The sequence below is a fragment of the Kogia breviceps genome, chromosome 2 (assembly GCF_026419965.1).
Source record: "Kogia breviceps isolate mKogBre1 chromosome 2, mKogBre1 haplotype 1, whole genome shotgun sequence".
Lineage (NCBI taxonomy): Eukaryota > Metazoa > Chordata > Mammalia > Artiodactyla > Physeteridae > Kogia > Kogia breviceps.
This window is the reverse complement of record NC_081311.1, coordinates 146,282,474-146,310,359: the sequence shown is the minus strand read 5'-3', so window position 1 is coordinate 146,310,359 and position 27,886 is coordinate 146,282,474. Positions and strand designations below refer to the sequence as shown.

The following is a 27,886-nucleotide window of genomic DNA, read 5'->3' as shown; positions in this document are numbered from 1 at the left end:
AAATCCCCCAACATTCTTTGCAGTCCTACGTTTCCGGTTGGCTTGTTGCCAACCGGAAACGAGCACACACAACCACGGCAGCGGTTATGGCACGGCTGGGCGGTGCGCAGATCCCCGACGGGGAGTTCACCGGGGTCGTGTACCGGCTCATCCGGGATGCCCGCTACGCCGAGGCCGTGCAGCTGCTGGGCGGAGAGCTCCAGCGGAGCCCGAGGAGCCGCGCCGGCCTGTCGCTGCTGGGCTACTGCTACTATCGCCTGCAGGAGTTCGCGCTGGCCGCCGAGTGCTATGAGCAGCTGGGCCAGCTGCACCCGGAGCTGGAGCAGTACCGCCTGTACCAGGCCCAGGCCCTGTACAAGGCCTGCCTTTACCCAGAGGCCACCCGCGTCGCCTTCCTCCTCCTGGACAACCCCGCCTACCACAACCGGGTCCTCCGTCTCCAAGCCGCGATCAAGTACAGCGAGGGCGATCTGCCCGGGGCCAGGAGCCTGGTGGAGCAGCTACTGAGCGGGGAAGGAGGAGAAGACAGCGGGGGCGAGAACGAGCTCGATGGCCAGGTCAACCTGGGCTGTTTGCTCTACAAGGAGGGACATTATGAAGCCGCATGTTCCAAGTTCTCTGCTGCCTTGCAGGCTTCGGGCTACCGGCCTGACCTTTCCTACAACCTGGCTTTGGCCTATTACAGCAGCCGGCAGTACGCATCCGCACTGAAGCATATCGCCGACATTATTGAGCACGGCATCCGCCAGCACCCAGAGCTGGGTGTGGGCATGACCACTGAGGGCATTGATGTTCGAAGTGTTGGCAACACCTTAGTCCTTCACCAGACCACTCTGGTGGAAGCCTTCAACCTCAAGGCCGCCATAGAATACCAACTGAGAAACTATGAGGTGGCCCAGGAAACCCTCACGGATATGCCTCCGAGGGCAGAGGAAGAGTTAGACCCTGTGACCCTGCACAACCAGGCGCTAATGAACATGGATGCCTGGCCTACAGAAGGGTTTGAGAAGCTACAGTTTTTGCTCCAACAGAATCCCTTTCCCCCAGAGACCTTTGGCAACCTGTTGCTGCTCTACTGTAAATATGAGTATTTTGACCTGGCAGCAGATGTCCTGGCAGAGAATGCCCACTTGACTTACAAGTTCCTCACACCCTATCTCTATGACTTCTTGGATGCCATGATCACTTGCCAGACAGTTCCTGAAGAGGCTTTCATTAAGCTTGATGCGCTAGCAGGGATGCTGACTGAACAGCTCCGGAGACTCACCATACAAGTACAGGAAGCAAGACACAACAAAGATGATGAAGCTGTCAAAAAGGCAGTGAATGAATATGATGACACCCTTGAGAAGTATATTCCCGTGCTGATGGCCCAGGCCAAAATCTACTGGAACCTTGAAAATTATCCAATGGTGGAAAAGATCTTCCGCAAATCTGTGGAATTCTGTAATGACCATGATGTGTGGAAGCTGAATGTGGCTCATGTTCTGTTCATGCAGGAAAACAAATACAAAGAAGCCATAGGTTTTTATGAGCCCATAGTCAAGAAGCATTATGACAACATCCTGAACGTCAGTGCTATTGTGCTGGCTAACCTGTGTGTTTCATATATTATGACAAGTCAAAATGAAGAAGCCGAGGAGTTGATGAGGAAGATAGAAAAGGAGGAAGAGCACCTCTCCTATGAGGACCCAGATAAGAAAATCTACCATCTCTGCATTGTGAATTTGGTGATAGGGACGCTTTATTGTGCCAAAGGAAATTATGACTTTGGTATTTCTCGGGTTATCAAAAGCTTGGAACCTTATAATAAAAAACTGGGAACTGATACCTGGTATTATGCCAAAAGATGCTTCCTGTCATTACTAGAAAACATGTCAAAACACATGATTGTGCTTCGTGACAGTGTTATTCAAGAATGTGTCCAGTTTCTAGAACACTGTGAACTTTATGGCAGGAACATACCTGCTGTTATTGAACAACCCCTGGAAGAAGAAAGAATGAATATTGGAAAGAACACAGTCACTTATGAATCCAGACAATTAAAAGCTTTGATTTATGAGATTATAGGTTGGAATATGTAGTAATGTCTAATAATGGCCTTATCATAATGGCTTTACATGTTTTTCACTGTTTTATCTGTAGTTAGCTATTGACCTCTTTAGATTTATTACATGTTGAACTTTGTACACTTTAAAATTATAAAAATAACTAATATTTTTTAAAAGTCTTCACAAAGTGAAATATAAGAACTTTGACACCTAGACTTATGAAAAATTCAAAACTGCATGGGGACACTATTTCTTTTAGAAATTGTTAGCACCTATGTTTCGTCTCCTTTGTTATCATTTGTACTTTGTGCATTGAAAGTCCCCTGCACAAGGATTATGTTATCCAGGGACTTGGCACTATCAGGCCCAGAACTCAGTAGTTAAGGTATAGGATTTCTAGGCTTTTAATAAGAACCTCAGGGATTGTGTGTCCTATTCTCACAGCCTACCATCATTATTATATTAATTTTAATGAATACATATTATATAGCATTTAGGGTGTTTTGTCAGTTTTTCAATATAAATGTAATGCTTTATGTAACCAAAATACATTATAAATGTTTGGTGTTTTTTTTTTTTTTTCAAACATGCAAGAGTCACTGGGAGATCTTATACCCTTAACAAAATTTTGGTGCTGTGGTTTAGAGACAATAAACAATTGTCAAAGCAAGAATTTTACATGGTTTTCTTCTGTTCCATTTGTTAATAATCTGAATACATGAACAAGATATATTTACTGTTTTTTCATAACTGTGCTCTCATTTAACAATGAGAAACAGCAGAGGTATTGTGAGAACTCTTAATTCCTACCTTTGTGTTTGCAATTTAGGATATGTTAATGCTGGAGTTGTTTCTGTGTGGTGGCCTCTCAGGTAAGTAAAAATCTAGACTATTCCCATGACCCCACCAAACTTCTCTCCCATCTCCATCACAGATGAAAAGGTCGATTCTGAAACCTCATCTGGTAGATTCATAACGCTAGGTCATGTGCACAACCCTTCCAATGAAAACCCCACTCATTCTGCTTAGGCATTTTTATTTTCTGAACCATACAAGAGCTTTACTATTCGTTTCCCCACCCCTTTTCTCTCCATAAATCAACCCCAACTCGACCTGACTTAGAGAAAAACAAAGTAACTTGAATTATATGAAATTGCTGATTTTGGAAGTGTTTGAACTACAAAACTAGCATTTTTTTAATGGTTCAACCTAATAGCATTCTACTGAAAGACAGTGAACCCCTGCCATGATGAGATGTTGATTTCTTTCCTTCAAGGAGAAATAACTTAGCCATATAGGTACCCAGACAGGGACTCACACAGGTACTCAGCATAACTCCTCTGTAGCATGACCTCCTGGGTGCTCAAATTCTATTAGATCAGAAAATGTGGCTTATTATGAAGTCCAATGGTTTTGAATTTATAGCACTTTTCATCTAATTATGTAAGCTGATAACATTTACCACTGATGTTTGAGCCCACACTGGGAGGACAATCAGTGTTTAATGACCTCTTCAGTGCATCCCTTAGCACAATTCCATCACTGGGAAATAACGACTTTTGTACTAAAAGTGTTGCTGCTTCTTTGTGCAGTAGCTCTGTGCACTCTCAATCTTCATAGCTCCTTAAGATTTGGAAAGTAAATGAACTGAAATCTTATTTTTTAACAGCCAAGCCATGTTAAAAAAAATTTTTTTTTGCACATTTCCTCTAAACTTTTTTTCTTAAAAAAAAAAAAAAAAAAAAAGCATAAAATGTAACTAATGTTAACCACCCCAAAGCAAATGTTTTCCAGATTCCCTTTTGCAAATAGCCCAGCCTTTATTCAACCACACTTTATTTACCCAGGTGCTGTGTGTTTGTGGTTTGCATGTATGTGTAATTTAGCTTTTCAGAACATAAAAAGCTTTTCAGAACAGTTTTTAACCCCTTGCTGCTGGGCAGTTGGGATTTCCTGGTTAGTAATACATCAGGAAATCCTGACTGCTCTTACCACTGAGTAAAGGAATAAAGGTCAATCATGGTGGCATTTGTCCCCTTCCTTACACTGGCTCTCCAGAGAGGCACCCACCAGGATTGATAGATTGCTGCCTGGCGACAGCAAAGACTTATGAACCAAGCCTACAAAACTGGCCAGCCATCAGAGCCCTGGAGGAGACTGGGGAAGGGTCTAACTCCCCAGGCACTTATTGTCCTTTATTTTTAGGATACACTTCTTTTAAACTCACCTTCAAAGTACTCACCTCTGCTTATTGATACTAATAGGCAAGTGACTTTATGATGACTCCACATTGCCGTTTGAATGAAGGCTTTCATCCCTAAAGCTCTGATGAAAAGCTTTGTTCTATGCTCCTAGAACTTCATGTACTCAGTGCTAAAAGCACTTTTCTTGACAAAAAAAGATTTCCCTATACTTCTCAAGCCTTTGCCCCTTTAAGATTACTTCATAATATCTGCATAGTATATTTTAAAAATATCAAATATTTAATCCATTATTTCATAACCTTAGTCAACCCATCTCCACACAAATGTTCAGAATATATGCATGTGTTTCTTGTACCCAAGTAGTTATTGCCATTTTCTCAGAGATAAACAAAAACTTGTTCTATGCAGAACAACCAAGCAGACTCATTTGATCAGTGACATGACATACCTACAAAAAGATTCATATTTCTCATGACAGCCCCCTCTTTGAATTTGCCCTCAGCTGTGGCACAGATATTGACACTAATGTCATCTGTGAAGGTCAGGTGTACAGTGGCTAACTCTGACCCATTCATGAGAAGCAGACAACTGGGAATTGGGAAAACTGTGGAGATGGCAGAGATCATCGAGCAATGAGACAGCTGTAATCACAGAATATGACACTCCCTCCCAAAGGGGTGCTATAGGAACATAGAGGTATGGCCTCTCAGATCTCAGAGGAGCACCTCAGGTGGAATCCAAACAGAATTGTCAGTGATAGGTTTGGCCTGAGGTTAGAAAAACTTGTGTGTTTGTTGAGGGCTATGGGGTAGATGCCCAATTAAATAAGCTTCTAGTGAGATAAGAAAGGGCAAATGAGAAAAAAATTTTTTTTAAAGAAAGGGCAAATGGCTTGGATGGGAAGCGTTAAAAGAGTTACTTTCTGACCCTTCTGCCCTATAATCCTTGCTTGGGCTCATTTCCACACTGGCATTCGGAGCGTTAGCAGTGCTGGGAGTCTGTTCAGGTAAGCAGAATATGGCTATCTACACTAACTGATTTTAAAAGGATAACATGGGCTTCCCTGGTGACGCAGTGGTTGAGAGTCTGCCTGCCGATGCAGGGGACACGGGTCCGTGCCCCGGTCCGGGAAGATCCCACATGCCGCGGAGCGGCTGGGCCCGTGAGCCATGGCCGCAGAGCCTGCGCGTCCGGAGCCTGTGCTCCACAACGGGAGAGGCCACAACAGTGAGAGGCCCGCGTACCGAAAAAAAAAAAAAAAAAAAAATTAGCAGTTTTAAGGAACTGTGACTTTCCAAAGAAACTAGATTGGTCTTAGATTATAATAAAACATTTTTTAATCTTAAGTAGTTTTCAATTTCTAGTCTCTCTACAGGAATATGTATAACTTATAGTAACAGGTTACTATTACATTTTTTAAGTACAGCTCAAAGGAATACAATATTAAAGTTATAAAAATGCAAATTTATTAAGTCCATCAAACACAGCACTTCCTTTCATGAGTTTCATATTAAATCTATAAAGGCATCAATGCAGGGGTTAAACATTTACAGAGCATGACAGCATCTGGGACAAAAGGCTTCCTGGTATTTCTATGGCATGTAGTCATGAAGACAGCTGTTTCCCCTCTGTACTTGTGCCCTTCTGTGGAGGGCAATGACTAACAATCTACTTTAAAAAGCAGAAATTCTGTATATATAAGACTTACTACCCAGCACAAGCAGCCCTAGAGCAGTGAAGCGGCCAGCACAGAGACTGGATTTTGTCAGACCTGGCTCCATCTCCTGGAAATGCCACTTCCCAGCTACTAACAGTGTGTGTTATTCAACGTCGCTAACTCTCAGTTATTTCACCGGAAAAAAGGGGACCATACCACACATTTCACAGGGTTGTTGTGATAACAATCAGAACGTCTTGTCTAGGGTTAAGTGCCCAGCAGTGTCTGGCTAATAATGGTTAAATTAAAAAATAAATTATTAATGCAATAATCAATTCTAGGGTAGTGTTTGGCAAAAATACAGAGACTCATCAGAATCACTGAGACTGACTTAGAAGGGACCTCAGAGTTTTTCATTTTACAAAAGATATTAGGCCCAAATAGGAAAAGTGACTAGTAGTTTGGTAGAGAAAAATGGAGCATCTGCAAAATTTCCAGAATAGAACCCTTTTCACTGTGTTCTTAGACTCAGAATTCCACCTTCTCCTAAGTTATTTTATAGCTTTACAGTGACAAATTTCAGTCATTTAAAAAAATTATCTTTCCAGATCTAATGTGGACATAATGAGGTACAAAGGATGTGACAGAACTATGCAAGAATGGATTTAGAGGTTGTCCATCAGTCAATACTACGCCCAGGGCTTCCCTGGTGGCGCAGTGGTTGAGAATCCGCCTGCCGATGCAGGAGACACGGGTTCGTGCCCTGGTCCGGGAAGATCCCACATGCCGCGGAGCAACTAAGCCCGTGAGCCATGGCCGCTGAGCCTGTGCGTCCGGAGCCTGTGCTCCGCAACGGGAGAGGCCACAACAGTGAGAGGCCCGCATAACGAAAAAAAAAAAAAAAAAAATACTACGCCCAATCAACACATCACATCAGAAAATGCAGCACAAGATGAGTTTACGAGTATATTGAAAAAGAGACATGCCCCTGAAGACAAACACAGGCAAAAGTAAATGTGATGGCAGTTAAAGACTTCATTTGTTTTTCTGATAGGGTAGCACAGGAAATTGGAGCAGCAAGCTTTAGCAAAGGATTTCAGTCTGGCAGCTGGTGATGTTAAATCCAAGTAGATGTCATTTGCATGTTTAATGTTTGCCTGGCATAAACATTGATTCATTGAAAAAAGGCCTTTTTGTTGACAAAATGTAAAAATATGAGGTGAACAAGAGCATGTCAAGTGGAAATGTGTGCTAGCTGAACCCTGAATGCTCTTTCCTGGATGTGTTATTGGGCAGGCCCTTGTTGCGTGTTGCAGATGCCTGCCATTACTTGGTTGAGAATCCAGACAGTACATGTCTCAATTCTATTGATGTCCCAAAGCTGGATGGGACAAAAAATACTCTGGGTAAGAGTCAAGATTCTAAAACTTTGAAAATCTGGAACTAAATACAGTAAGATACAAATTTTAGTAAGAATAAATATAGGTAATGAGGCTTTAAAAAAATCAGCCTCAGGGATTGATCTCCAAAACATACAAACAGCTCATGCAGCTCAATATAAAAAAAACAAATAACCCAATCAAAAAATGGGGGGGGGAAGATCTAAATAGACATTTCTCCAAAGACCTACAGATGACCAACAAACACATTAAAAGATGCTCAACATCACTAATTATCAGAGAAATGCAAATCAAAACTACAATGAGGTATCACCTCACACTGGTCAGAATGGCTATCATCAAAAAATCTACAAACAATAAATGCTAGACAGGGTGTGGAGAAAAGGGAACCCTCTTGCACTGTTGGTGGGAATGTAAATTGGTACAGCCAGTATGGAGAACAGTATGGAGGTCCCTTAAAAAACTAAAAACAGAACTACCGTATGACCCAGCAATCCCATTCCTGGGCGTATACCCAGAGAAAACCATAATTCAAAAAGATACATGCAACCCAATGTTCATTGCAGCACTATTTACAATAGCCAGGACGTGGAAGCAACCTAAATGTCCATCCACAGAGGAATGGACAAAGAAAATGTGGTACATACATACAATGGAATATTATTCAGCCATAAAAAGGAACAAAACAGTGCCATCTGCAGAGACATGGATAGACCCAGAAACTGTCATACAGAGTGAAGTAAGAGAGAGAAAAACAAATATCGTATAATATTGCTTATATGTGGAATCTAGAAAAAATGGTACAGATGAACTTATCTGCAAAGCAGAAATAAGAGACACAGATGTAGAGAACAAATTTATGAATACCGAGGCAAAGGGGGAAGCCAGGGGTGGGATGAATTGGGAGACTGGGATTGACATATATACCTACTATGTATAAAATAGATAACTAATGAGAACCTGCTGTTTAGCACAGGGAACTCTACTCAATGCTTTGTGGTGATGTAAATGGGAAGGAAATCTAAAAAACAGGGGATATATGTATATGTATAACTGATTCACCTTGCTGTACAACAGAAACTAATACAACATTGTAAAGCAACTATACTCCAATAAAAATGAATATAAAATAAAAAATCAGCCTCCATGGAGATGTGGCCAAAATGGCACATGCAGAAAAGACAAACTGTTAAATTCAAGTTCAGTGTGAGATGACAGTGCAATGTCCACGGTCCACCAAAAATGCAAGAGTGACTAAAGAATATTGGAATAAGGAATAAGGGAATCATTGGTCCTGTTCTGGAACATTCAGAACTCGACACCTCACTTTAAGAATATCAAAAGGGCAAACATGGAGAGAGATTAGGATGATGAAGGGTCTAGAACTGACAGGAGCAACAGCTGACTGGAGAAGATCTGGGGGAACGTGAGCTGTCTTTAAATACCTGCAGAGCTGCCCTTCAACAGAGCAACTGGGCAATTCTTGGTGACCATACAAGACAGAAGTTACGTTAATGGATAGAAGAGGGAGACAGATTTCAGTCTTATAAGTAAAAACCTCTTAATACCGGAAGATTTCAGAAACTGGGAAAAGGCTTGCTGGAAAAGCAGTAAATTCCCATGTGGTCACAGCACATATTCAGAAAAACTGGTGATCTATTTGTGGCCTGAGGGGTGGGGAGGTCAGATACCAATTGTGTTTGGGGAAAAAGATGGTATTATTTCTAAGGTTCATTCAGTCTGAGCCTTATATGAGCCCAGCAGAAAACTGCCTTCTTTAACTATAACTAACTTATTATATAAGAGCTAAACTCTTATTATGGCAAGTTATTATTTAAATGTATCAAGTAAGACTGTGTTCAACAGGTCCAATTTTCAGTTATTTCAGAACCCAGACAACTACAACCTTCCCTCCAGTGTGGGAGCCACAGGCAGGGACAAAATCAGTATCTGTGCACTTGTCATTCACTACTAGAGAGGCTACTTATGGGAACAGACTGTAAAGATTAGATGGAATCAACATAAAAAAAGCAACAATTTCTGTAACAATGAATGGTTTTGGTATTGTTTTATTTTTTTCCCAGCATATCTTAAAAATCACACATGGGCATTTGCTTATAGAACAGTACATTCTAGGAAAAGCAGTAAAAGGAGATCCAAACACACTGAAAGCACAGTATATAGACTATGTGTTGAGCCCTTTGGAAAACAGTATGGCTCAGTCTGAATTGACAAAGCTATGCTGGACTCCCTTAAGAATTTTCCTTCCCATTACATATCCACTTTTAAGACTATTAATGTAAAGAGAAGAATTGTTTGTATGCATTAGTTACAGCAGTATAATGGCTTACATACAAGCACTTAACCACATGTAGTTCCCAAAAGATGACTACAGTACTGGCAGGAATATGCACTGCCTTAGAGGAAGACTCAGGATAAGATATTATTCAAGTCAAGTTGTACCAGAGCCAAAGTATTTCACAGGCTTAGCGAAAAAGGACAAAAATTAATATAACCTACACATACTTCTCAGAAGATTTATCATTGTTCAGAAACAGAAATATTCATTATTCTGAAGGCACCATCACACACAAAAAGGACTGATACCCAACATAAGGAATAGGAACCCACCCCCCTCACCTCCTCCAGGCTCTGCTCCTCAGGGAGCTGTGTGAGCAAACACCCAAAACATGTAGTGGGTGTCTCCAGGACTGAGTATGCCACATCCACCAAGCCACACCTTAGGGCTACTAAGTTGGGACAGAAGGAATGAAAATGCAAGAAAGAAAGTACACGTAAATCCCACTGACTGAATAGGTGTATGTGAGAGTGCAGATCCACCACACAATTAGTTAAATATGCTAGAATAGGTGACTGAAACCAACACCGTGGAAAGGATCTTCTGTGTTTCGACACACAACTACTTCATTCCTGACGTGTTCTTGAAGAGGAATAGCCTTGAACTGCTACACAAGCTCTGGCCTTAAAGACCTATCCTCTCCCACTCATCTTAAATAATGTCTATTTCATGGAAAAAAAAATCCGAACAAGGCACTGTGAGCTTTGGGGGACATTCTTTAAATAGCTCAAAAAATAATTATTTAGAGAAACTTCATACCAGCACAAGCGTTTCATGTCCTTTTTGGATATGTGAACAAGATTGCTTTAGGGGTTAAACAACATGTTTCATACGGTGCTTACAAAAAAACACTACCAACAATAAGATGCCTTAAAAACATGTATATATGCTGCTTAGAAATCCACACTAAAAAAATTTTTTTTCCTTCTCTCTCTCTCTCTTGCTGATTTGGAAGTTCAGAGTCTTTGAAAAATGCTCTTAATGATACTTAATGTGTTATTTTTGTTCCTTGTGGAGAAAAAAAAGTATAAAATAATCTCCTTTGAGAACCAAAAAAGAAACCTTTTCATGTTCACAGAACTAAAGTTACTTAATTCTGTGATGGTTCTTTGGCTTCAGTGGTCCTTACTCACATTTGTTAAGTAATTCTTGTGGTTAGGATAGCATAAGAGCGCTCACTCTTTGAGGATCTTCCAAAGTTCAAATGGGAATGCTTCAGGTTCACAGGAGACTGAACACCTCCTAGGAATATAACATTGATTTAAAATAATTAGAGTAATAAAACCTAGCTAACAATATATTCACCTATAAATCCAAAAGGATTTAGTTATATTTAGGTTGCACTTGATCGTGCTTCATCAATAAAATTATAAAAATTAATTTTGTTTTCAAATCAGGAAATATGAAGATGAAAAACTAAAATCAAGACAAACCCAGACGCAAACAGAAAAATGAACAGCTTCACACCCCTTGTAAAGAAAAAAATCTCTTAAACCCAGGTCCATTTTATTAATAATATAAGTTTCTATAATCTGTTGACATTACAGGTAGTTTTTACAGTTAAATTTCACACTATAGACAAACACTATTTGCTTTAAGGAGCAGAAAGCTGAGTAACTTACATCCTTCATGTTACACACTGTATTTCAATAGTTTAAAACAATCTTTTACACCTTCTGGATTTCCACAACAATGTACTATATGAAATTAATAAGGATTAAATGTATATATTGACAGGTGGCTCATTTGGAAACGTGAAACCTTGAGAAAAGGCAAGCTTTCATAAAGCCAAAGGTGATTCTGGATTCTTCAATCCTATCCTGGCACTTGTTATTTTCGGCTTTTCTCCCACCACGAGCTAAACCCTAATTAAAATCAAAATTGCCAAAGATTAAGTGGTAACAAAAAGCTATTAAAGCTGTCCTTAACTCCTATCTCAGTGCTTCTTAAAATGTAGATATGCTTTCCACAGAATTCCACCTTGGCTGCTTCAAGCACCAGCATGTGCAGTCTGTGCATCAATGCAAAATAAATGTTTGTGTTCTACGTTTACATAGAATAGATGTTCAACCAAACTCAGCCCATCTGAACAGCCAAGGTTACAGACTTCAGCTTGGGACCACAGAGCTTCTCTGATCAGCTATAGTTAAGAAGTTGCAGCTATAAAAGAATATGACAATGGAAAACCTCTGAAGCCAACATGCAAAAGTCATTTTCAAAACTGCAAGCTAGGACTCAGAAGTTACTAAGAGAATATTCTGAAAAAGAGGTTTTCTTGCAATCATCTGTACCTGGTTTAATACACACACTGATGGAAGTTCACCCTTCACTGCATTTTTGTTTTCCAAAATACATCAACACAGCTATGTATACTAGAATGCTTCCAGCTTCATAAACAGCTTTTAAGTAATAGTACTATAGTATGTAAGCATTTAGGAAGAAAACTCCCAATTCCTCAAGAGAGGAAAGAATTTAATCCTCTGTGGTAAAATGCTGGGCAGAATAAACATGTGGCTTCTGCAATTCTTACTAAACTACAAAAGTTCACGTTACTTAGCATAACACTAATAAACTCACTTATACACTGTAAAGTGCACCAAACATTAAGGCAGCTGTTTCTCTAGGGGTCAATAAAGCCTGTTCATACTGACTCTAGTATTCAATGCCACTTCTCACTAGCAGCAAGTTCCCATTCCCACTAAAATGTCAACCCAAATGTGACATCATCAAATAAAATATTAGAAATATGACTAATTTAAGAAAGACAAGTCGGTGTTATGCAGTACTGAAAACCAAATAGGCTACATAAATAAACTTACTCAAGCCTTCACATAAATTCCCCTGGCTTTAATTTTTATGAAGTCATTTTCAGATATTTCAGAAACAGGAGGCAAGGTTTTAAGTGCTTCTGTGTATATTCAGGAACTCACCTCTCCACAGACACTAAGTGTATGCTGAGGCACCTCTCAGAGGTGGGCGCGTGGAAGCAGGGAAAGCCTTTCTGATTTACTAAATCAGAATGAAACTGTACTGATGAGTGTTTATGTGTTTCAAAATGATCCCTGTAGAAATGATTCTAACTACAAAATGTAGTCATCACTACAAAATCAAGGTTGGAGAGTCATGCATGCATGGAAGAAAACGAACGCATAAATCACTAATTTCCATAAGGTTCATGTAGAATAGTGAACAATTTCAGGTGTTATATTTCCTAATTCTGAGGTTATTGAAATCTGAACTCCCTAGGAAAGAACGGTATAACAATCACGTGCAAAGGAATGGATCTGCTTATGAATCTGTAAGTTTTATTTTTAAAAAATTACTCAGAAACATGTATACACTCCAGTGAGATATTAGTATCATATTAAATTTTACATTTTGATCACCAATTAGAGAAATTACTTTCATGAATAGATGCATTTCATAAAGCTGAGATTTTTATAATTCTAGAAGCAAGTGTAATTTCCTCATCAAGTATCCAACTATTTCAAATATCAAGGGCTTGAAGCAAAGATCTGCTGGAAATTTTATAATTAAAAATAAATCACCAATGAAGAGAGGCAGCTTCTAATAAATAAATATTTAGTTTTTGTTGTTAAACTAATATTTCATTTTGATTTGCTTACAGATTTTAAGTTTATTAGTTTGAGGCCAATTTTATTTGTTAAAAATTATTTATCATTTTGAAGTCTTAAAATATCATTTTGTGAATCAATTTTAGATTTTCTGGTTAAGGCTACTTCAGATATAAAAGGTATCAAACTGCCCAAAAAATACTTTGGAGCTGTTGCTACATAGACAGTGTGTCCTTTTAAAGGATAGTCTGCATTTTGACTCACATTAGCTGATCAAATATTAATTCTAAAAAAATTATCAAAAGTTAGGTATTGCATTAAGAAAAGAATCTGTCTCAAAATGTGAACCATGAACCTTGACAGACAGTGATTCAAAGTAATCATTTCATTTATTTTAATATCCAGGTTTAAATGTAAAAATGTTTGCTAAATGTGGTTAATGTTCTCCCTATTGTTTAAGAAATATGATATTTCAAACTTTTGATTATGGTATGTGTATTAATACATTATTTTTTAAATTTAGGTTAAACCAGTAATTCAAAAAAGGCATTAAACCATTATTAAAAACTAAATTGAAACTTTACTTTTATATGGAAATTTATCATGTTGTTTGGGTTAATTTTTTTTTAAAAAGGTTTTTTGTCATTGAAACTGTTGAGGTTTTCAAATTCAGTAGCTGAATGATGACTGTGTTTCTTTAGCCAAAACAGTTCTTTGAACTGGAGACATTCAGTGTAAGAAGTCTTCCCTCTTCTGCTCCTGTTGTAGCTTCTTCTGCATCTCAGCAACAAGAATGTGAAATGAGAAACATTAGAACTCTAAGTTGAATAAAGACATTCCTTTCATAGTAAACCTGTTCTTCACGTACAATGAGTGATAAGTCAGCTTTTCTTATAAAACGTATTATGAATGTATTAGGATATAACAATATGTTATCTCAGTGATACAAATACAACTCATACCTCAGTAGAAACAGAAACATGGAGAACAAAACATGTCCCCTGACAGAATAAAGCATACTAATGATTTAAGGTTTTATAACTGTATACTAATTTCAAAGAAAAATGTAGGCCAAGCACCTTACAGAACTGAAGGCATCCTAAATAAGAGGTTGCCTATATTCTTTCATGGGTATTCTCCCTTAATGACCTATTCACACTAGAATACACTCTTAAAAAAAACATACATGTATATCACTCCTCAGTGGAATCCTTCCCTAGATAGCTGCTTCCCAGAAACGTTCTTTTAAAAGAGGCTAGAGAAACAATAGATGACACCAAAATCTGGCTTTGTTCCTAAGAAGCAGCATCAATACAAAACAGCTGGCAGCATCTTCTTCTGAAATTAACCACTGGCAGCCTTGTGCTGCGTGACTGAAATCTGAAATGACAACCAGTTGGCTGTAAACTGATACACCTACAATGAGAGAGATTTAGGAACACCGTCTGTCAATCCATAGATGTAGAAACAAAACAAACTACAGAATGAAACAAACTTATTTTAAACCAACAAACAAAGGTAGCTGAAATAAAGTCCATGATATATTTGATTACTGGTATAACCATAGTTAAAGACTTTAAAAAAAAAGTGACATTTTTCTTAACAAGAGTAATGGATTTATAAAAGGTTTCTGTTTCCAAAGATGTTATTGGGGTCCACATATTCCTTGACAGACTTCAACATCCCAAAGCCGACATCAGAGATACTTTCCTTTAGCCACTGCTTCCGTAACTTGCCCACTGGAAAAACAAAATCAAAAATGCTTCAATATACACTATGATGCTGGGAACCAATCAATCTTATGACCATGAATGAACAAACACTGTGTGATAAATGCTTTTATTCAAAAATGAGAAATGTTTTGCTGTATTTGATTTATTGAGCCCACCAGACTATCAAGCTCATTAAGCTCAGTGTACTCCCAGGGGAGCCTGTGCTCCACAGTGTCTCCTTTCTTTGTAAACTGTAAAATGGAGATGAAGGGAGCCTGCACTGAGATTATGGCCCATTTTACAAATAACAAAATGAGAAAAACATGCATTTCAAAAGAACCCGCCTCCTGTCTTTACCAGAACATGCCAAAGTTTCAGAGAAAATAAAGTTAACTAAAGAAAACATATCCAGATGAATTTGCTGGGTATACTACAGCAAAAATTGACAAGCTATATATCCATAAAATATTTTGAGAACAAAAGCTTTTAAAAAATTGAGAAAATCTGAACTTTGGGCTCAAGAAAATATCTGGTTAAGAGCTTTCATTTGCATTTTCTTTTCATATGATTTTAAAATAAATTTGCATGTTCAAATAATTGTTATTTTCTTCCTATTATTTTTCCAGAATTAGAGTTTTTTTAGGCACTAAATAAATCAAATACCTAAACCATCTTAAATTTAATTATCTGCTTTTATACACTGTATCATGTTCCCCTTCTTTGTTTCTAAATCTTGCTAATTTATTCTGAGAATAATGAATATAATCGTTAGCAGCATAAATTATATTTTAAAAGGCATTCAACGAAAATGTAACCTTTTTAAAGCAGAACTTTTATAAGAAAGGATATGTACTTTATCTATAAAAGAATTCTGAAATGTCAATTTGCTTTGGCATTAAAAAGCAAAACAGGATGCTGATTTATCTGCAGGAAAATGGATAAATCTTATTTACGGGTAGGATTATTTGTGGTTAGTACTTTTCAAATGTATTATTGTAATAATTGAATTCAAATGGTCATTTTCCACAAATGTTCATTAATGATCCAAAGTCATAAGCAGCAATTTAATTGGCCAACTAAAATGGGAAGCCTTCTTTCATTAAAGTATTCAGCTTGTCATTCTAAAATGCACTCTCATTTATCAGGCTTCAGTGATCCACCATAGCATCTGCCTTTTGGAAAACTTAAATACCATTTTAAGCTCAACTCAAACGGTCTTTTGTGTCCAGTACTCCAGGAAACCACCAGTTGTAATTAAAATAATAAATAGCATGACATTCTCAGAAAGCAAAATATTTCTGCTTGGCTTCTAGAAATAAAAAAGCATTGCTGGTATTAAGATGAGGAAAAATGCTCTACAGCAGGAAAAAAAAAATCTTAAATGCAAAAGAAAAATTCTGTTTAAAAGAGCTCTAAAACCAGAAGCCAAACAGTACAAACTGCTATTCATGCAATCTCTACCACCTAAAAGATGTTCTACCAGGTCCTCCTACTATCTCCCTAAGGGATAACTCACCACAATGCCTCAGCCTTAGTTTTCTCATATGCAAAGGGATTTAGAAGCGACAGAATCTTTTCACTCCAAATATCCTACGATTTTTGCACTTAGAAAAAGTTACAAATCAGTTATTTCCAGATTTGCTCCAAGGTATTAAAAGAAAAAAAAAACTACTCTGTGAATGGTGGAAGTGGCATTATTATAAGCTACCGACACTGAGGCAACTCAAGAGAGTGGGATGAAAAGCAGTCAATGCCAGTCTCCACTGTTATCTGTAATATAGTTTCACTGAATGTGTCCTGTGGTTATAGATGTAATTGTCCTGAAAAGACTGCAGACAACTGCTCCGACAAGATGGAGCACATTAGAACCTCAGCAGGATGCCCAACAGCTAGCTGTCTGCCTGGTTTTACACCTCTAGTAATAATCCAATTCCACAAGGAGCTGAACCATCCTCTGAGAAGCCACCCAACAGCCACTGCATATTTAATGAAGTCGCTCACCAAGAGCTGGAAAACAGAAGGTGCTTGAAGTGCATCATTAGTTCTGTCAGAAGGATAATTTACACATCTATCTTGTCAAATTTTCTATGGTTTATACTTTTACAATAATCAATCTAACATACATTTGATTAGTGAACTAGAAAGTTAAAATAAAAGGCAGTACAGGCAGCATAGCTGTGGCCCCTCAAAAACATATCTGATAAAATACTTTAACCCCTTGATGGCCTGATGGCAGAGGTCTGTAAGCTTCTTCTGCTAGTGATAACAGAATTTGAACTGAGGTCAGAAATCACAGTTTATGCAATTAAAGGGACTAGAAATCTTTTTGGATTTGCTTAACAATTTAAGTCAACTACATTACAGGATAAATGTATACACAGAAAAGAGAGCTTAAGTAAAAATGCTTAATGACCGTTTATGAGATTATTGGAAATAGTCTTCATAAAATTCTAGAGAACCTTCTCTGGCTGCCTCAGATGAACTGATAAATTTAAAAAACAACAATGAAACATCAAAGGCCCTAATCTCAAAGATGGGATCATACTTCAAAATAGAAGACTTTTATTCTAGAGTTAAACAACAACAATAATAATGCCATTTGTACAATCTTTATTTGCACTGCTAGGCATTTTAGAAATTAGCTGATTATACTGATCTGGACATGTGTAACACACGTGTGTGCACAAGTACAACTATATAGTAGCTGTTTACATATCTGTAGACTCATTTTCAGAAAAGGAAGCATGCCATACTAAAGGGGAGAATGGATGAATGAAAACAGCAAACAGGTGGCCAAAGACTACTTCAACATTCCTTGTATGTACAGTTATCCATGAAAAGTCATGTGTACCTTCATACCACATGAAGCTTATTCTTCTTTCCAGACCTGGATTATCTGATGTGGGATATTCATGACTACTGACTCAACTACACTCCTGTGACTTCTGATCCTCTAGAAGTGTAAACCTAGCTTGAGAGCCAACACTAGAGCTACAAAAAGCCAAATCCACCATTTCTGAAAATAAGAAAGAGACCCCATATTCCATAATTCTCATTTTTTCTACATATTCAATGCTCAAAATACTTAAGCCAGGTATTTAAGAGTCTTAGATGTATTTTTAAAGGTACAAAAATCATAGGCCAGCCAAATACAGAAAACTAATGGAGGAAATTCTTTGCTTAAAAGTGGAGTTCACTTTTTTACAATTTAATTTCTTATACTGTATATACAGACAGAATAAAATAAGTATTTTGTGTTTTTCCATAATATATAGTACATTTAAAAATTATACTTTGGGGGGCTTCCCTGGTGGCGCAGTGGTTGACAATCTGCCCACCAATGCAGGGGACACAGGTTCGAGCCCTGGTCTGGGAAGATCCCACATGCCACGGAGCAACTGGGCCCGTGAGCCAAAACTACTGAACCTGCACATCTGGAGCCTGTGCTCCGCAACAAGTGAGGCCGCGATAGTGAGAGGCCCGCACACCGCGATGGAGAGTGGCCCCCGCTTGCCGCAACTAGAGAAAGCCCTTGCACAGAAACGAAGACCCAACGCAGTCAAAACTATAAATAAATAAATAAATGTTTTTTTTAAAAAAATTATACTTTGGGGACTTCCCTGGCAGTCCAGTGGTTAAGACTTCGCCTTCCAACACAGGGGGTGTGGTTTGATCCCTGGTTGGGCAACTAAGATCCCACATGCCTTGCGGCCAAAAAGCCAAAACATAAAACAGAAGCAATAGTGTAACAAATTCAATAAAGACTTTTAAAATGGTCCACATCAAAAAAAAATCTTAAAAAAAAAATTATACTTTGGAACAGAGAAAATAGAAGCTTTTTGAAATCACAGGCTCAACAGTCCCCTTTGGATGCTAACAGCTCCAAGAAAGAATACATTTTGTGGGAAGATCAACAGCAAAGAATGAACAGACACGTATGTGAGAGGGATGGGTAATGGGAGTCTTGTGTGTGGAAAATGTGAACATGCTGGCCGGCCTAGCCACCAAAAATTATCTGGAACTAATCTTTGTGGTCTAAGGGACCGAAGACTTAGCAGAAACTACCTAATAATCTCATCTTAAAAGGGACACATCTAGGGTCTGCTAGCCAGAGTTCTTTTTAGCTAAATTTAAAACTCTCTGAATTATGAATTTGATTACAAGGCTGAAAACACTTATTATACACTTACTTAAAAAACAAATCATGGGCTTCCCTGGTGGCGCAGTGGTTGAGAGTCCGCCTGCCGATGCAGGGGGCATGGATTCGAGCCCTGGTCCAGGAAGATCCCACATCCTGCGGAGCAGCTAAGCCTGTGCACCACAACTACTGAGGCTGCGCTCTAGAGCCCGTGCTCCGCAACAAGAGAAGGCACTGCAATAAGAAGCCTGCGCACCGCAATGAAGAGTAGCCCCAGCTCTCTGCAACTAGAGAAAGCCCGCACACAACAACGAAGACCCAACTCAGCCACAAATAAAAATAAAATGAATTTATTTAAAAAAATTAAAAACAAATTATGAAATGGGCTGTACGTTTAGAAGATTACTGAAGCTGACACTCAGAAGGAGAATTTAGCCAAAGTTAAAAGCACCTAACCGTTACTGAAATAATGGTATTTTGAAAGTTCTACTTTGGGCATCCTGGATACCTTTTTAACACTATTCTACAGGTCAGATTTAAAAAAGAAAATCTAGATTTAGCTTCTTGCATGAGTGATCTGAGCACTGACTTTGTATTTCAAGATTTAATTAATCCAACTAAACTACTGGTGGATTATCTAAGGAACTAGCGCTAAAGGGACACCAACCTCCTGTCAGATGAGGTTCTGGCCCCATGCAACTTGATCTGTACTGATGAGAACAGAGAAGGACAATGGACAATTTCCCCTCTTTCTGGTATCTGGTGATCTGACCATGATGATGTTTCTTTAGGAGGGAGTGGCGTGAGGTAGAACGTTCAACCTGAAAAGAGGATTTAGTTGTCCATCTGTGCTATAAGGCACCTGTGTGGGGGGCAGAGCATTCAACCTGCAAAGAGGATTTAGTTGTCTGTCGGTTTGTGCTATAAGGCATCTTTGTGTGTGTTTGGCTTTGGTGGAGGTACATGCTGAAGTCAACGGGTTTCCAGCTGAGGGATGCGAATATCCAGCTTTTAAAGACACATGAGATGGGACTATGACTATCGCGGAGTCTAATTTAATGCTTAGTGGATACTTAAAGTCACGTTTGATTTATTAAGTCATCTGATGTATTTTCTACCACTAATGAAACTTCTGACATCAAGATGAAAGATTCATAGATAATTAAAATCTGGTATTATAAGATTTTTTTCTTAGTAAATATTTTTATATGTCAGTTTTCTTTATGCTAAGGTTTTATCTGTGCAGTTTATATAGCAGCTCTAAGATCTTACAGATACTTGAATAGGTCTTTAGAGATTATGAAACAGAAAGAAAAGCCTGAATTATCAAGATAATAACAGATCACAAGAGCTGGATTCAATCTGTCTTCAGAACACAATCAAGTGCTAATTCTGCTATACATCCCCAAAAGATGGCTTGACACGCTCAAAGTTTAAATCAAGTGGCAATTAATGCCTATACAACAGAGCTGAAAGCAAGTAAACAGGCCAAATAACATGAAATAGATAAGGACAGTAAACATCATATGCTCCTTGAAGACTAGGGCCATGTTTTATTCATTTTTGTAGTCCTGTTGCATAATATAGTATATGCCACACAGTAAGAATTCAAAAAATGTTAGTTAAAAAATAAATGTTGAACCACAGTTATCTATAAGCCATTTTAGATAACATGTAGGGATACAAATATCCAGGGAAAGGCAATCTGGGGTTCCTTAATTTCCTTTGGTTGTATCTGCCTTGCATTCCCTATATTCTGACATTATTTCTTGGATATACTCAGAGCTATTCTATATTAGCTAAGACAGGAGAAGGTATGTCACAGAACCTAACTCTCTTTTCCTTCAAATCTCTAGGAGTCTTTGGACTGTATCAATAGCTCTCAACAGAGGCAATTCTGCACCCTAAGGGACACTAAGCAATGTCTAGAGAAGTTTTTGGTTGTCATAGCTGGGGTGATGTTACCAGCATCTAGTAGGCAGAGGCCAGGGATGCTGCTAAACATACTACAATGCACAGGACGGCCCCAACACAAAGAATCTAGTCAAAAATGTCAACAGTGACAAGACCAAGAAATCTCGGACTATATGTTTTCAGAGGTCTGTCTCGTAGGAGCCCAAACAATTTCCATAAAAGCAACACATCTTCACTGCTACAACCAATTGCATTAGCAGTGAATGGCTTTTACTATAGCAAGGTGACCTTGTTCTAAATTTGAGGCTACTGACCAAACTGAAAGAAATTCTGGAAAAAGTGGTAGACAGAAGTTATATTCTGAGACAACCTACCATTAATAACAAATGCTAGTTTATTTCAGAACTTAACTCCTAAAGACTTGAATCTAATGTCTACTGAAAAAAACGTTTAAGCTGTATTTTTGGGCCATTTTCCCAGCCAATGTGTGAAAATATATATGAAATAAAGCTTCACAGCACTGTCTGGTAGAACTTCTTGTGTCAACAGAAATGTTCTGTATCTGCAGTATTTAACACAGTAGCCCCTAGCCACATGTGGATATCAAGCACTTAAAAGGTGGCTACTGCAAATGAGGAAATAAATTTTTATTTCATTTTAATTAATTTAAATTTAAATAGCCACAAGTACCCTAGTGGTTTCTGTGTTAGACAACAAAGACAGAACATTAAAAATTAACTTTACCTAAAGTTACTTTTAACAGATTTACACTTGAAAATATCTGTTAGGATTAACTGTCTGCTAATCACCTGGAACTGACTATAAAAAGTTAATTATTCTGTAACAATATAATAATGTAGTAGAGGTATTCTGAGACTAATATCTAGTACTTAGAAGAGTCTTGGTCATAAAATTGCTAGGGAGAAAAGGTTCTCTTTAGAGGTCCAAAGAGAAGTGGTATTATTCAAGCCACCTATTCTCTCCTAGTGGCTGAGAAAATACACCTGAAGCTGGAAGTTTCTACAGGTATATATAGCACAAGATAAGAGATGGCAAACACGATGCTGTCCCTGCCCTTTGTCTGGGACTGGGCATCTGTAATTGCAAGGGTAGGAAGGAGCAGGGATCAATACATGCTTACAACAGATTTTCTGTCAGCTCTCAAATCAAATTTGTTCATCCTACGACATAGCTGAAATAGTTAAATGTTCAATTATATCATGGATTAAATTGGCTTTTGGCTTTTACAGTCTGGTCTTAGAATCTCACTATTTACAACATTGCTTCAGTGGAAAAATATTATAATCAACTTTAAGTTTTCTGCGAAAAAGCCAATAACAAAAAGAAACTGAAGGAAAAAAAGTTAAAACAAACTTTCTGCTACCTTATGGTAATCTGATAAAGATTCAATATTGGAAAGGCTATACTCATCTGGTAGCTATCAAAAGACCAAAATCACAACCAGCATATTGACACTGATATAGTCAAGATACAGAACATTTCCATCCCCACAAGGATTCTTGTGTTGCCTATTTATAGTCATCCCCGCCCCACACCCAACTCCTAGAAACCACCAATCTGTTCTCTATTTCTTTAATTTTGTCATTTCAAAAATGTTATAGAAATACTATCACACAGAATCAACTTTTCAGAATTGGCTTTTTTTCACTCAGCATAATTTCCTGGAGATTAATCCAAGTTGCTGCATGTGTTAATGGTTCATTTCCCCTTACTGTTGTTGTATTCCATGGTATAGACGTACCACAGTTTGTTTAGCCATTTAATGGTTGAAGTACATCTGAGCTGACTCCAGTTTGGAACTACTATGAGTAAATCTGCTCTGAATATACATATACAGGTTTATGTTTTCAATTCTCTGGTATAAATGCCCAAGAGTATAATTGTTGGGTTGAATGGTAGTTACATGTTTGATTTTATAAGAAACTGCCAACTGTTTTCACAGAATGACTGTACCACGTTATGTTCCAACCAGTAATGTATGATTGATCTAATTTCTCTACATCCTTGCCAGCATTTGACACCCACTATTTTTTAATTTTAGCTTTCTGATAGGTGTATAGTGGTTTCTCTTGTGGTTTTAATTTGCATTTCCCTAACAGTTATTGATGTTGAACATCTTTTCATGTAATTATTTGTCATTTGTATATCCTCTTCAGTGAAATGATTCTTCATGTCTTTTGCCTATTTTCTAACTGAATTGTTTGTATTTGACTATTGAGTTTTGAGAGTTCTTTATATATTATAGATATAGGTCTTTTATTGGATATGTGGTTTGCACGTATTTTCTCTTACTCTGTAGCCTAACTTTTCATCCTCTTAACAGAGCAAACATTTTTAATTTTGATGAGATCCAATTTATCAATTTTTCCTGTAATGGACTGTACTTTTGGGGAACAGTCTGAGAACTCTTCGCCCAACTCTAGATCTTGAATATTTTCTCATTTTTTTTCTAAAAGTTTTATTATTTTATGTTTTACATTTAAGTATATTATCTGTGTTGAGTTAATTTTGGCATAAGGTGTGAGGTTCAGATCAAGGTTCCTTTTTTTTTTTTTTTTTTTTTTTTAACCTATCCATGTCCAATTGTTCCAGCACCATTTGGTGAAAAAGCTATATACTTCCTCCACTGGACTGCTTTATACCTTTGTCAAAATTAGCTGGACATATTCGTGTGGGTCTATTTCTGAGCTCTCTATTCTGTTCCAATGATCAATATGTCACTCCTCCAATACCACACAGTCTTGATGACTGTATATTATAAGTCTTGAAATCAGGTAAATTGATTCCTATGACTCTGTTCTTCTTTTTTTCAGAATTGTTTTAGCCATCTAGTTCCTTTGCCTTACCATATAAATTTGAGAATAATCTTTTCTATATCTATTAAAAATCTTTCTGAAAGTTTGAAAGGAATTGTATTAAATAGGTAGATCAATCTAGGGAGAATTGACATCTTTATACCATGTCCAGTTTTCTACAAATCCATGAAGACATCTCTCCATTTATTTAGGTCTTTGATTTTTTTTCATCAGCATTCTGTTATTTTCAGAACACAGATCCTATGTATATTTTATCAGATTTATGCATAGGCATGTACATATTTTGTTAATTTAAATGTCTTATTTGGAGCATATGTAAATGGTACTTGCATTTAAAATCTCAGTTTCTATATGCTTGCTGTTAATATATAGAAATGCAATTGACCTTGGTGTGTGCTCTTGTATTCTGCAATCTTGCTGATCTTGTTCTAATAGATTTTTTTTTGGGGGGGGGATTTCTACAAAGACAATCATGTCATCTATAAACAGCAATAGTTTCATTCATCCTTTCCAATCTGTATGTCTTTTATTTCATACTATAGGTTTTTAACAAAGCTGATCTTTTGCTCATTATTTTGAGTAGTCTCTTTTTACTTTTAAAGTTCCTGATACTATTGGATTATGTTAAGACCACAAAAACTGTTAAGAGCAGCTACCCCATAATTATTCTCTGAACAACAGTAAATAATTTTGGTTAGGTAAAGACATCAATATTTAAACTAAGACTGGTTATATTTAATCAAGGTTTTTTACTTCCTGACAAGGCCTCAGGAATAATTTTAGCAAATGAACAACTTAAAAACTTAAGCCGTAAATTGAAATTAAATACATGGCTGACATAAACGCTGCTGTTTAAACTGACCAGCTCGTCAGTTACAAAAACAAGCACTATGAAGATTAAGTTAAGCAGGCTTTATATTTCCTATAGCCTCCAGTTCCAGACAACATCTGTTTTCTTTGATACACAAAACCAGAGTTAAAATAGCTCCATTTATCACAGCGTGATTGTAGGCAGACAAACCAGCCTGTCTGTTTCCAGATAGTGAAAGCAACTGTTATTAATCACAATTACAGGCCAAACCCTCTAAGAGAAACTGCATCAATACTCTGCCAACCCCCAGCCCTTCTACTTTTGAACTCAGAAATGGTACTGAGAATGTCATGATACTGCCTGAAGGTCAGTAACTAAAGATGTTCCTATGAGGTTGCCTTGAGTTTTAAGTTCAGGATGCAAATTAAGGAAAATCATTCCTACACATATAAAAAGCAACCTTTTGAGAGCTCTATTATTAACTTTAGAAGGATAATTAAACCCATTCTATTTAAAATTTATATGGAAAGATTTCTGCTTTATGAAACTATACTGAATAGCACAGGATATTTGAAATTTACAAATTAGATGATTAAGCAGAGAAGCATGTATGAAAATAGACATTTTTTATAGCAAATTTTGTTGCCAATTGTGCTGCTCTTTCATACAGATTGTAACAGAACCTCCTATACGGTGAGACTAACTGCAGGTTATAGATGAAAATGTTAAGACAATTGTTGAATAATATTCCTTGAATATATGGGTCTTTTTCAAATAAACTGTAACCCTTTCTTCAATGGTTAGAGTAGGGGGTTAAGAATACAAACCAGAGTTTCACTTGGTGCTGTCTACTGCTTTTATTTTTTTAGAAGACTACTGTTTCTTAAGCACCACTATATGCAGGACACTTCTGATGCTTTACATACATTATCACACTTAAGTCTTACAATAATATGAGGTAGGTACTATTCCCATTTTGCAGATGAGAAAACTGCAGCTCAGAGAAGTTATTTCCCTAAGGTCACACAGGTAGTTAAATACAGAGCCAAGAGTCAAATACAGATTTGATTCCAAAGCCTATGTTTTTTCCCCTCTGTTTGTAAGCCTCTCAAACTTGCATTTATTTTAAGATAAAGCTTAAATGGAATCTTACATATATAATGCATCTATGGAAAAACACTAAAATGGCTGGTGTTGGGCAGTTGTAGAGAAAGGCACATTATTTTACCCTACTTTTCCACTGAATAACTGACTCTGCTAATAGACATTCTCAGAAATATTATGGAATAAACTGAGCCTTTTCATGATTAAACATGACCCTATATTCAAACAAGGCCTGATTATTGAACGTTTGAAGCTAAATTAACAAGGAGACTAATGCCATTCTAACATGAAAAATTCAGAGATATCTGAGAATTTGCAAAATTGCCCAAAATTCTGTGAGCACTTGGGCACTTAACTACTCACGTAACATATTCATTGAACATCTACTTCTATGTAGAACAGCCAGTCATTGTTCTAGGGACTGGGGAACACAGTGACGGACAAGATACAGTCAGTAACCTCATTGAACTTATTCAAATGAGGAACACATAAACTATACAAGATAATATGGAATACGCCTCTAAGAATGTGATATTTTTATCAGAGATCTTCATGATGGGAAAGTGAGCCATCTAAATATCCCAGGGGAAAAAAACAAGAGAAAGAACATCAGGAAGAGACAGAATAAATAGCAAATGCCTTGAAGGGGGAAGAGGGTTGATATGCCTGAGAAATAGCAAGGACACTACTTCTAGAGGGAAAAAGTAGTAAGAGATGAAGACAGAGAGATAAAACACACAATGTATATTCCTTGAAGAACCTGATAAGGACTTTGGATTTTATTCTGAATGTGAGGAGAAAATACTGAGTTTTAAAAAGATTACTTGGGCAGCAAGAGAAATGACAGCAGGGGAACAGGAGTGAAGGTGGACAGACCAATTAAGAGGCTGCAATTGTCCCAGTAGGAAAAAACTGATTTGAACTAGGGTGGTGGTGGTGATCTCTTCTGGTATTTGGGAGTCATCAGCATAAGGATGGTGTTTTAAGTCCTGGGACTAAAGTAATCATTGAGGGAGTGAGGAAACACGGAGGAACGAACTGGCTCTGGGCTGAGCCCTGGAGCACGCCAGTGTTTATAAAGCGGTTTAGAAGACAACCTAGCAAAGAGAAAGCATCTTCATTTTACCAGCACATACGAAATATATTTTGTGTTCAGGCTTACCTAGTTTCTTTTTCTAAGCCATAGAAGAATCCAAGTGGTTCAGAATTTGTTTCCACACAGTCATATTTTTGACTGCATGAAAATAAAAAATGTGAGAAATGTGATAGAAATAAGATTCCTATTTAAATGAGGCAGAACCTCTCAATAAATTAATATGCAATCAAACCTTGCTATATTCAAGTTCAAGTTAATATTTTCTAAAATTAAATTATTTCATCAACCTTGGAGTCTTCAACAAAAAAAGGCTTATAAGCCTAGAACCTGAAAATGCACATAAATTATACAAGAAGTTTTATTGTAACATGATCTGACCTGCATTTGTTTTATTACCTGATACTGCTGACATGTTAGAAAACTATAATCAGGAAGTATAAAAACAAGCAGAAAGTCAAACTGACTTACGTGCAAGAACTGAGAAAACAATGAAATAGCTATGATGAGGAAATTAAAATGTTCATTCATTTCTGTTTTAACATCTAAAGCAGGAAAAGCAACTAACTTAGTGTCAAAATTAAAGAAACAGAGGCTTTACATTTTAAAAGAGAAAGACTAACGTTTAGTATTTCTTCTCATATACTTTTAAATGTATGTGCCTCTTTTCAAAGGCTTTCAATTTCAATCTTTTTAGCTTTTGTCCTATTTTCACCATCTTATGTTCTTAAGTCAGAGGACAAGGACCCTGAAGCAGGATGACCTGAGTTCAAACTCAAATTCTGGCACTAACAATTATTGCTGATACTTTGGAGTAAGTTACTGTATACTCAGAGGCTTAATATATCTTCATCTGAAAGACAGGAACAATATCTACTCCACAGCATTTTGATCAGGATTAAAGGAGACTGTCACACAGAGCACCTAGCAAATATTTACAGCTTTATAAATGTTAATTCCTTTCCCTATTTTATCTTCCTTCTCTTTGATGTTTTAACATCTATGGCATATACATGTTTATTAAAGTCACC

At 37.4% G+C, this 27,886-nt stretch overlaps 2 protein-coding genes across 4 annotated transcripts in view; one reads left to right on the top strand and one right to left on the bottom strand.

Moving 5' to 3' along the window:
* The first annotated feature begins 86 nt into the window (after positions 1-86).
* On the top strand, positions 87-2,084 carry LOC131749903 (intraflagellar transport protein 70A-like). The gene has a single exon (XM_059051917.2). It carries the CDS (start codon positions 87-89, stop codon positions 2,082-2,084), a length of 1,998 nt encoding a protein of 665 aa, XP_058907900.1.
* Positions 2,085-3,074: 990 nt separating this feature from the next.
* AGPS (alkylglycerone phosphate synthase) overlaps positions 3,075-27,886 on the bottom strand; it is a 148,559-nt gene continuing 123,747 nt past the window's right edge. Inside the window, exons 20-21 of one of the 3 annotated variants that reach the window (XM_067026340.1) lie at positions 10,805-10,913; positions 3,075-5,452 (exon numbers count right to left, since the gene is read on the bottom strand). In XM_067026340.1, coding sequence (XP_066882441.1) covers positions 10,810-10,913 — 104 coding nt within the window. In that variant the 3' untranslated portion in view covers positions 3,075-5,452; positions 10,805-10,809. Of the gene's footprint in view, positions 5,453-9,391; positions 10,914-13,861; positions 14,986-27,886 lie in introns of those variants that run through there. The other 2 variants (XM_067026339.1, XM_059055146.2) reach the window with 2 other exon arrangements.